This window comes from Sinohyriopsis cumingii, chromosome 10, assembly GCF_028554795.1.
Source record: "Sinohyriopsis cumingii isolate HCF-2022 chromosome 10, ASM2855479v2, whole genome shotgun sequence".
In the NCBI taxonomy this organism is placed as follows: domain Eukaryota; kingdom Metazoa; phylum Mollusca; class Bivalvia; order Unionida; family Unionidae; genus Sinohyriopsis; species Sinohyriopsis cumingii.
Window position 1 is genome coordinate 114,134,406 of NC_142970.1, and position 12,278 is coordinate 114,146,683.

The 12,278-nt window shown below is 35.4% G+C and overlaps 1 protein-coding gene across 8 annotated transcripts in view; it reads right to left on the bottom strand.

Annotated features, from left to right (window-relative positions):
• Positions 1 to 747: 747 nt before the first annotated feature.
• LOC149791058 (uncharacterized) overlaps positions 748 to 12,278 on the bottom strand; it is a 41,374-nt gene continuing 29,843 nt past the window's right edge. For 3 of the 8 annotated variants that reach the window (XM_089972975.1, XM_089972974.1, XM_089972976.1), the window contains 6 exons: positions 10,816 to 10,935; positions 10,269 to 10,345; positions 9,299 to 9,574; positions 5,108 to 5,182; positions 3,893 to 4,003; positions 748 to 2,594 (listed from right to left, as the gene is read on the bottom strand). In XM_089972975.1, coding sequence (XP_089829101.1) covers positions 2,450 to 2,594; positions 3,893 to 4,003; positions 5,108 to 5,182; positions 9,299 to 9,574; positions 10,269 to 10,345; positions 10,816 to 10,872 — 741 coding nt within the window. In that variant the 5' untranslated portion in view covers positions 10,873 to 10,935 and the 3' untranslated portion in view covers positions 748 to 2,449. Of the gene's footprint in view, positions 2,595 to 3,892; positions 4,004 to 5,107; positions 5,183 to 9,298; positions 9,575 to 10,268; positions 10,346 to 10,815; positions 10,966 to 12,278 lie in introns of all 8 variants that reach the window. The other 5 variants (XM_089972973.1, XM_089972972.1, XM_089972971.1 and 2 more) reach the window with 3 other exon arrangements.

The window sequence follows — 12,278 nt, forward strand, 5'->3', positions numbered from 1 at the left end:
TGTTGTATAACGTGCATGTTGTAGCCTGACTGACAGTACATTGTACTGTTGTATAACGTGCATGTTGTAGTCTGAGTGACAGTGCACTGCCATGCTTGTATAACGTGAATGTTAGAGCCCGAGTGACAGTACATTGCCCTGTTTGTATAATGTGAATGTTGTAGCCTGAGTGACAATACATTGCACTGCTGTATAATGTGTATGTTGTAGTCTGTGTGACAGTGCATTGCCATGTTTGTATAACGTGAATGTTGCAGCCTTAGTGACAGTACATTGCACTGTTTGTATAATGTGTATCTTGTAGCCTGAGTTACAGTGCATTTTCATGTTTGTATAAGGTGCATGTTGTAGCCTGAGTGACAGTACATTGCACTGTTTGTATAATGTGCATGTTGTAGTCTGAGTGACAGTGCATTGCCCTGTTTGTATAACGTGCATGTTGTAGCCTTAGTGACAGTGCATTGCCATGTTTGTATAACGTGAATGTTGCAGCCTTAGTGACAGGACATTGCACTGTTTGTATAATGTGTATCTTGTAGCCTGAGTTACAGTGCATTTTCATGTTTGTATAAGGTGCATGTTGTAGCCTGAGTGACAGTACATTGACATATTTGTATAACGTGTATGTTGTAGCCTGAGCAGAATGCATTACTGACCATTGACTAAGTCTGTGTTAGAGGCACACCATATGCAGACAGATATCCGTATAGTGTTTAATGTGTATGTCATCAAGGCACAAACATCAAAACAATATTCAATTTTATTTTACTAAAACACTGATAATGACAAATCAACAGCACGTGCAATTGTAAAGAAATTCACAAAAACAGACACTAATTTTTTAATGGCAAGATGAAAATTATGCACGTGCTCTGCAGTGACTGAAACCGTAGAAATTAGTCTTCATCTTCGTGGTTTCCTTGACACCGTCAGTATTAAAAAAGAAATTTTATATATATTTAATATAAATTTCTTGGATTTATTTTAAAATTATATATCATGATCAGCTATTGCTTGTCCGTTCTTTTAAGAATTGGGTTGAAAATTAAGTCACATACCTTATTCTAAACCACATGTACAATAATGCCACCTGTACAATAATGCTACCTGTACAATAATGCCACCTGTACATGCCACCTGTACAATAATGCTACCGTCATCATATTTATCTAATAAATTAGTACATAAATTTATTTAGACACAACAACAAAAGATTGTAATGCCGTACAACAAAATTTCAAATTTCTTGCAATATAATGTCAAACGTATTACAACAAAATATCAAACGTATTACACACAAATATAACTGAATACTTTACAAAAGTCTCACTAAAAACCGAATAAAATACAAATAATGAAAGAGATTTCTCTATTACTGATTGAAGGTAAGAATCATGTTGTTTAGTGGTAAGCGTGCTAGACCCGCGTCCAAAATGGTACGGTTCGAATCCTGTTATCAGACATATCGAGGTGTGTTTTCAGTAAGATACTTTGCTCCACTTTACTCTGTAATAATAACAACTTTGTGTTGCTGCACTTCTAAAACAAACCGTCCTGATTTTTTTAAAATAGCACATTAATGAATTTGTGGAACTTTTCTTTCAAGATGAACATTTTAATCCACACATCAATGCAGTATCTCTCACCTTATGTTCACGTCATCGAATTATCAATCTCATTTGTATTCTTTGTAATACAGCTTGGTGGTCCGTGGAAGCAAATTCTTCTCATCATTTTGCTTATTTACTAATATCGTATGTTGATCCTAAAATGTTTGTTAGCTAAATATTAAAACTCATGTGCAAGGAGTCCATTAGAAGTAAGTCTCATCAATATTTTAATCCCAGGCTTAATCAGCATGTCTTGTTTCACTTGAGTAATATATATATATATATATATATATATATATATATATATATATATATATATATATATATATATATATATATATATATATATATATATATATATATTATTTGTACCATTTATACTGTATTTGTATTTGCTGTATCGCTGTAACCTTCATATGAACTAGTCTATTTAACAACATGTGATGTCTAGATGATTTGTCCATCGCTGTCTTTGATGAAATGATTTAGCATTGAAATAGTCAGGAAATGTAATTTTCCAGACTCTTATTTATAGTACATCGTGAAAACGTGACAAAACGGTAAATGTTAAGAAGGACACTGCCACAATCTAGATAAAAAATGACATATTATAAATGATAAATAAAGCATTACAATATATTCAAAGTGAAATTCTCATTATGGTCCATGTGTAATAAAATATCAGCAATTTGAAAATGAGCAATAAACATTACATAAAAGGAGCGGTGTGTATTTATGTTTCCAAAAAACAACAATATATTCAAATGTTATTAATGTCTCAAACAACCTATCTATAGATACAGCCGTATCGAATGCAGAAATCTAACAGTTTCATGCATTTACAACAACGTATTTATGCATTTACAACACCCTGGAAGACTGAACCAAGAAATTTCATAATCCGTTTTATCATCTGTGTTTACTACAGCAGTAGCGAAAGTAGTCTGTGTTTGGCATAGGCAAGTTTTACAACCATCCACTTGTCTGAAATGTAAAGAAGTTTAGTATAGATTATCAACTTTTATTTGCTATGCATTAAATCATGAATTAATATGCTCGTAATCCCAAATTATTGAACCTCTCATGCCGTACCATGTCGTACAACTCATAGAATAACAAAATTTTATGAAAGTTGGTTTTGTAACTCTGCCGTGTAGGCTGTACGTCTAACTAGTGTGAGATAAACTTGTTTTCACAGGTATGTCCAGTATTTATATAATAATTAAATTACTTAAAGTTACCTGTAAACCAAAACGTGAAATGATATGCATGTTTTCGAAGCTATGTTACCCTTGGATATGGAACCAAAATTTATCAGAAGAAACGTTATTTTCAGTGATGCTGTAAAGCAGGCTGTTGAATTAAGACATTAGAAGATATAATTATCATTGTCAAGAAATATATGAATTCAGCATGGAAACCTCAGAATCTGTAGAAGCATTCGTTTATTAAGTGTGGCTTTAGTACGCGAATTTCGGAATTCGCAAAATGATCAGTTTGTATATTATCGATAACTGGAAAGCTAGGAAACTATAGAAGAATATTATATTAGGTAAGGCTGTGTAGTACGTGAACCAAGAAGATGGATAACCATCAGTATATTAAGTTACTTTTCATAAGTATGCCATTTAAACCATGGCAAGAAAGCATTACAAAAAACAAAACAAAAAAAAAAAAAAAACAAGAAACCGTAAATGGGAGTAGAGACGGATTGCAAGCCAAGAAATGTAAATCACAGTGATCAACTTGTTTTGATGGTTGTAGACATCCTTAAACATTTACATACGAAGTGGCGTGCTTTTACAAGAAAGTCTAAGATAACACAACCCAACGCCTCCCCGAACCTTAGTGTTGACAAAAGATGGTCATGCAGGTAAAATGTGGACAGACATTATCAGTCCATACACCGAAAAATACTTATTTTTAGCTATGTCAGGTGTGCTGCACAATTAAAATTTTAAATCTGGTCGTTTTGTGGCTATGCTTGGGTTAGACTGTCAAACTTAAACATTTCCTGTGCAAATTGAGATATTGCAGTCAAAGGATTACAGAACTGAGATTATAAACGAAAAATAGGTCGTGGACACCATGACTGAAACAATCAGGCTCAAACAATCTGATTGAGATAAGAAAGGTACAGTTAGTTAATCAGTTAGATTTCTTTGTGGCATGGGTGAGTGAAAAGCCACTTTGGAGCTATTCAAGTTCGACAAAAGAATAAAACGGTAACTGTAGCCAGTTAAGTTTACGCTGTATATTCTTCATAAGAAAACTATACTTACATGCAATCTTCCTGAACAAAGAATTGCTTCTTGCCTCCAAATGTAGCCAGAGTTTTGTTTTTGCGAGTGTAAATATCAATCACCCAGGTGGGGGATACAAAGTAGCTCTTCCTTTAGGAAAATAAAGTTGAATTGAAAGAGTGAAAATAAATATTCCGGCTGCACACTTCTGTGAATCTTAAAACTAAATTAAAGAATGGACGAATCGGCATTGATAAGTTTAGTAGGTATAACTTATTACATCAACATAGCCTGTGTAAACTCACCGGGTTTTCTTTCTCGAATTAAATAAAAGGGTTCACTTTACAGCGATCATGTCACCTCAGTTAAATGAGACATGGATGAGATGTTTCACTCTTAAGACCGTATATGTTAAATAAAAGCTACCTAGGTGTCTAACCGTAACTGAGGAAATATTTTCTCTTAAATTATGTACAAATCGTTATAACCTTATGGCAACGGCTACTTGTCGTTTCTTATCAAAAGCAAATTATTGACAACGGGTATTAGATAATTCACGTTTTCATATCAGGATCGCCACAATTAAGGTTTAAGTTTTTCGAGCTTGGTATGGCACTAACTATTGACCCAATTTTCTGTGAATTTTGAACTTCTAGGGATATGAGCATAGTTTAAACTTCCGTTGTCATAAATAACATAGTACAAATTGGTTATATAAGAATACATGTGATGGCTAAAAATTAGATGGGTAAAATTTGTACAAACGATACCGTAATTATGGTTTTTGAACAGAGCGGGGTCTTTTTCTATTGCTAGTCTCTTCTCAAACCTTAACTAAGTCAAAGAATGATTAAAAATGGCGACTAATTAAAACGAAATGTCTACAGAGATTAAAGATGCCCCCATACGCCGACCGGTGCTCACACAGCAATAATATACAAACTATGATTCAATAAATAAATAATAAATATGAAACTTCATACATCCTGAATATGTACAATACAATGTTTAAATAAGACATGTTTTGTATTTAATTTTTCTGGAGACATACTTAAGGAAATTTAATCAAACAAGAAGTAAATCAGTTACAACTGCGGTCAACTATCATTTAATCTTATCTAGACTGTAACACCACAGATAAGTTTGTATTAAACACCTATGATATCATCTAGTTCCTAACAAAGTACCAAAATGTGTCAATAAATTATAAAGCATGTGGTCTTTTAAAAAGACAGTACGCTAATTGACAACTACATCGGATTATTCGGCTCCGCATGTGGCTTCGTTGTTTTGTGATGATTTTTTTTCCTTCTCAATGTAATGTTGCGCCTGAAAAACAAAGAATATGACTTACTAGAGTGAATAGGTTTTCTCTTCCATTTCAGTGATGGGGATGTATTTTAAGGTGGACTGCACCGTTTTACGTCCGAAAATGTTATGATCGCGCATTTTTGAACCAGATATGTTCTGGGCACCGAGGTTTCGTACCCTTTTCGATTATTGATTTCATGTTTACTGATAGTTTCAGTTATATGATCTCCGGTTGGTACAGTTCTTGTTGCTGTTTAGAAGGACACGTTTATTTTAGAAACCTTCCTGGCGTTTTCGTCGGTAGGGTTTGTAGACAGCGAAAGCATCTTGGTGACAACATGCAGTACAGATCAACGGTGTCGCCTCTCACATATGTATGTAAACTCCTGGCCGTATTAACACTTGGTTGGACTGATTTGTTGAGAATTCAGTCGGGCTGTGACAAGATAACCGGGTTGGATTTCAGATTTATAACAGAACACTTTTTATGGTGACACAAATTCATGTTTAATGATGAATGACTTGAATGAGAAAAGAATTATTAACACGTGCGTGTATAAGATCGAAATATTGGACAAATTAATATAATCCGCACGAACCTAATAATGCAACAAATGAAAATACAGATAAAGGACCTTACACAGTACAATGACAAAGGTGAATGGTTCAAAGTAATTTCACACGACGAAAAGAATGATGTATTTTACTCAGATTGTAAAAAATTTGGTACTTTATTCATATAGTAAAATGTATTCACTCAAATAGTGAAATACGAGGCATTTTACTCATAGAAAATGATGAAAACAAAGGGACAGATATACAAAATATCTTTAGAACCCCAAAGTTAGCCCACGGCTAAAAGATTATATGTATGGTGTTACACACTCCTTCACCAACACACTTGGCTACAAGTCACACTGGTCAATGAAACAGTCAGTGTTTAAGGTAGTCACCCACCACCATTCAATTCCTTGGTCAATCAAGCAATCAGCTCCCACCAATCGGTCAGCAACGCCCGATCACCTACTACTCGACCAACAACACTGTTCACTCAGCTCTACAGCTTCTATGGTTCAGCTCTACGGATGCTATGGTTCAGCTTTACAGCTACTCTGTTCAACTTCTATGGGTAGCTCTCCAGCTGGTACCCCGTTGACTCCGATTAGCAGAAAATACATCTCACACCGTGTACTATGCATGACACAGGCATATACGATTAAAAGTAATGACGCTATATACGGTAAGCTATACATATTACATTATCGGCCAAATAATTACAAAACAATACACAGGTTCAGAAGTGAACCCACCCGTGCCCAATAAGAATCCTAAGGTACTAAACGTTTCCTAAAAATGCGACTTTTTATATTGCTAATATAAATCTCTTTCTAATCATAAACAAGAATAGAAAATATTTGCAATATACTACGCAAGCCGAAACTGCAAAGAAAATATACAAAAATAAGCGTGGTAGTACAATAGTTATAACTTATACGCAAGAAATTAATAAATACCTCGCATACCTTTACAGCTGAAGATGTGCAAGTCCTTAAATTTATTGATGTAGTCCCCCTCAGATTTACATCATAGAAGAGACCCCCTAGTGTCTAAATTAAACGGTTTTATGTGTTTTTGTAGTTTTTCCCCATGTTTTTATTGTATATTTTTTTTGGTATAAATTTCGATTTTATTACATGTTGTTCTAGGGTTTATACACCTCCCTAACTAGTGTATAGTTATTCCTTGACCTTGGCTGGTCTTAAAGAGTTATTTACATAAGTAGTCCGTGCCAGGGATCAATAGTGTCCGGTAATTGCTATGTGATTTATGCTATATTCTTCTGTATCTTATCCCTTGTATTTCTGTTCGGACTGGCTTGTAAAGATCAATTTCTTTTGAGTTATTATTTATTTATCTTAAATTTAATTTTTGGAAGCAGTTTAGGAGTATTATGTATATGTATTTGTTTTGTACAGAGAGAAGTAAGAAAATTTGGTCACCTGGGATTGCATAGCGCACGCGTTCATCTTAGAGTTGATTAGTAAATGGTTAAATATTTTCAAGAAGTTCAAGTTATAACATTCCGCCATAGTGTGTTTCCTTTCTGAAAACGTTTCTTTAGCAAAAATAAGAAAATTAAGTAAATAATGTTTGTTATTTGTGGTTAGTATGACATTAGTGAAAATTCTGGCACACTGCCTCTTTGTGTAGTCCATTTGTTTAAACTCAAGTTGTAAGTTATAGCAATTTGGTAACAGATCTTAACATACGATATCTTGAAGTAGTTATTTTGAATGGTCTTTGCATGTTTGCTAATATATTTTTAGAGTTATAGTGAGTGGTTCAGTAATTAGTAAAGAAGTAGAAAAGCTTATAAGTCTGTCTGTTCGTCCATTAAGAATTTGTGCGTTCCATTATCTGAATATTACCATATACATATATATTGTTAATTGTGTTTTTGAGTTGTATCCTCAACTCGTATTCATTTTAAGTATAGCATACTTATTGTATGCATCATTTTATATTGTTTTGTTATCGAGTTGTATCCCTAGATTAGTTATTCAGTTCTACATCTTTTAATCCGTTATTGAATCATATCCCTGTACATTCAGAGTCATTTCCATAGTAGTATACCTTTACTTATATTACCTCAGAAATATGAAACGTCCTTTATCCTTTATCCTGAATTCTAGTCCATGTTCATTCAGACTCGTTTCCTGTTTCGATGATTATATCGAATTGTATTCATATATAAATTTTTGTTGTTGCTATTGTTGTTGTTGTAGGGTTTAACACCACTTTTTCAGCACACGATAGGTTATACATGGCGGCCAGTATTAATGGTAGAGGAAGAACCCGGGAAAACCCAGGAAAGAACCATCGACCCACGAGAAGCTACTGGCAAGCTTTCTCACATACCCACATTGGCTGAATCCGAGACTAGAACCCACGCAGACGGAGGTGAGATGGCAGTGATCCGTAACGGAAAGCGCTTTAGACCACTTGGCCACTCGGGACCCCCTATATACATTGTAATGTACTGTTTAAATTGTATGATTCGTTATACGTGCCGTTCAAGGTTAAGCAGCCTCTATCGCAAGAATAATCGCGAGACGTTAATCAATCGCGAAAATAGTCGAAAAGACTCCACCCCACAGAAAGAAATATTATCAGAATACTAATTCCTGTATCCGTGTTCATTCCAAGTCGTATTCATTTTAGTGTAGTGTTAATTATATTTTCATCGTCTTATATCCTAGTCCATGTTCGTTCATTGTCGTTTCCTTTATAAATATTTCCTGTATCCGTTGTATTGAATCCTAGTTCATGTCCGTTCAGAGTCGTTTCCTTTGTAATACACTGTTTCATATGCCCCCACTTGCTTGCTTATATATATCACCCTCGGGTATCGTTGTACACAAAAAACCAAAACACGTACATGTATTTAATAAATAAAATGATTTTAAAATTCCGTGACAAGGGCCATACAATACATGTGGATTTTGTATCTGCCCGTATTAGCACCTATAGTTGGATCGTTGGACCGATTTTACGATACAGCCATCATCTATAATTATTTCTTTCGTTTGATCCAGCTTTGATATGTACCAGTAATGCAAATGGAAAACGTTGATGCAATTCATACTACTAGTATGTCCTATCACCACATGAACGATATTAATACAGCACCGAACGAAAGTAACTGAGAAAATCGCCCGTCTCTAAGAGATGAAAAAGCATTGTGTACATCAATATAAGAATGAATCTCGGATTTGTTTTCTTCAAATTGATATAACGAAGACATGCAATGTGTTCAAAAGGCATACTCTAAAGGACTATGCTTAATGATTCTGACTTCAATGACAATGTGCAGATTGGAAATGAGGTATTACGACCAAATATTTCCCAATCTAGTAATGCAGGTAATAATTCCACATGAACCATGAATAAAACAATAGTTCCAAATGAAGAAATTGATCAAACATTTTTTTAAAATCACTTAAATGTGACAAAATGCTCGAATCGTTCAATATAAGATTGCTTGATAATTTGATTGACAGGAATGCAATGACTCAAGAGAACCTGAGATCAAAACATTACTTTATAAACAAGTACAATCCCCATAATACTCACGATACGCAGCAAGCGTGATGGATCGCGCTGGGATAGAGCGGCCTCCAGTCTTCGGATCTAAAACAAACACCAGTGCACGTGTTCACCAACCCGTCTACTGTCCCATTAGGAGCCGGGACAAAAGTACTTGAGAGCAACCTTTCTTCTGCCAGCTTTTGCTCCTCGGGGCTACGGAAATATCCTGGAAAGCGCACTGGAAGGGGAAGGCTTCTGAGGAATTGCTCTGAGGTCATGGTATTGTCAGGCGGAGAGGTTGAAGAATCTCTTGCATTATTCCTTAAGAAACATTGATACTGACTTACTGGCTGGCGTCCTTACAAGCTCACACACACACACACACACACACACACACACACACACACACACTCAATGGATAGCACTAAAAATATTTATGAAATAACCTACTCTCATAAGATGTACTATTTCTGTTTCCACAAATCTTTAATAGTTTACAAAAAGTATATACATCCCTCAAAATCTTTTTTATTCTGTCCAACACGAACAACTTTTGCTCAAGGCTAATGACTATCTTTAACTTCCACTTGTCAGAGAGAGAGAGAGAGAGAGAAAGATGAGAGTGAGATGTGCGTGTGTGTGCTCATTTATTTGTGTTAACAAGGTCACGCGAATGAAATGGTTTTTGTTTGATTATGACTAATACAGATGCATTTTCCAAAACTTAACTTTATGAAGTGAGATTTGGAGAGGGATCAATTTAAAAAATCACGCTTGCCATTTATGTCGAGGGCGAAATATATGTTAATGTATTTCTCAGTATAGTCAAGTTGAAGTCTAGTCGCGTTCAGAAAGAATATCGTGTTACTCTGCGAGATCTTCGCCAAATGGTGGAGATATCACACAAGAATTTGGTTTAACATTGGAAAATTGAAACGTTAATAATAATTTGGAATTTCATATTTAGAGATTGCACATGTGACATGATAATCAAAATATTTAAATCACAATTTACCAAATTCGTATTACGTAATGAAGTGTGGCTGAAACCAGTCCCAGAGTAAGTATGGCAAAAAGGCAGCCAATCAGTATCTGCAAATGAAGGAGATAAATTTGAAAAATACATATATCTAACTAAATGTATACCAGTATAATTCACAATCACTTTTTAATCATTGTTAGCAACAGTGTTATAAAATTATGCTTAAAATGCCCTGAACAAAGTGTGTGTGTGTGTGTGTGTGTGTGTGTGTGTGTACATCTACACGGCGACGCTGACGATACTGACACGCAATGAATATTTGGAAAAGATCATCAAACAGATAAATGCATACATCTATTAACATAAATTCTAGTATAATTTATGATCCAGGTTATTGTTGATAATATTATAACTAAATTATGTGAACAATGAATCATAAACATTTTATCCAGTCCCGCAAACTGCCTGTAACGATATTTGAACTGCCTGTAACGATATTTGAGATAGATAGATAGATGGATGGACGGACGGACGGACGGACAGAGAGAGAGAGAGAGAGAGATAGGGAAAGCATACTTACACATATTATGTTCATGTTGATTCTTCTTAGTCTTCTTCCACTTTCTTCTGTCTCCATTTGTATACGGACGAAAATACGTAGATCTTTAAGTGCAGAGAGTTCAACACCAAAATTGGATGTCTGTTCCAAACAATTCACTGATTTTAGAAACTGGCAACAAAAACAAAATTATCTGCCAGTGAGAAAACCGAGTTAAAACTTCTGTTATCTTCTGAAGCAACGTAAAATACATTGCTACTTGATACAGTCATGGGATCGGATTTTTGAGAAAACTCAGGAATGTAATCAAAATAACCAACCATACGTGGCTTTTCATGCAACCATAGCAATGGGCTCTGTGAGAAAACTCAGGGCTGTAATCAAAATGACCAACAACACGTGGCTTGTTCATTCAACCATTGCATCGGATTTCGTGCGAAAACTTAGTTCTAACACAATCTCTGATACATAGCTGGTTAAGAAAGACACATAACAGGTGTTCGAACAGAAATACAAATCGAGATATTTTTCTACTCAGTATAGAGGCGTGGAAGTATATGACTGTGCAAATCATCGTGTCCTTTCGTTACACAATCTTGACAACGTCAGTAGCACAACATCTGAAGATACACATCCGTTTGCTTGCACCTGTCTACAAATCACTTTACTCCTGCAGCAGCAGAGGGGCTGTACAGACCGAAACTTTTTGCACAATAAACCCCTCCAGGAAACTATTCCTCGATAGAGGGCTTATTTCGACGAAATAAACCCTTCTATTCAGAATACAGGACAAAAAAAAATGTCCCCCGAAAACTCGAAGAGTTTCCAGGGACAAACTCGTTGAGTTTGCACTGACAACTTGGGTTACTTCAATAAATCTGAAACAGTTTCCGTGGCGGGGTCGTTATTGAAAAATCCATGGGTCGGGTCCATCCCCTCTGCTGCTCTGGGAAATGAGTTTCCAAGGAAAAACATTTTTATGTTAGCGGAATTAAATCATTGACAAATAAATAATGGCAAATATTGGAGAAGCACATACGACTAGATTAGCTCGAGAACGTCTCGAAGCAATTCAGAAATTTCTTCCTGTCCGTGATAGTGTCAGACAAAAATTACAACTAAGACAGCAAGCACGGGAAGGCTTTGCAGAGACTACGGAGGAATTATTTAAACCCGTGACCAAAGCTACTGAAAAATCCGCAGCTGTTACCAAAGAGGCTTTAATAGAGCAAAGGAAAATTTTACAGGATATTTCAGCTGGACTTAAACCCCCGCCTCCACCCGATGAAGTTGTTGTGTCAGTACCTGCTGGTAAGCGAGTAACAGGGAGAATTACTGACCCCGCCAAAAGATTTACGCCGGATTATATTGAACTTCTTAAAAATGTACCAGAAGAGAAATTACCTGAGACAATACTGTTAGGATTGATTAGAAGAGATGTGTCTTTAAACCCAGAACACGGTTCTATGACAGATGATAATTTT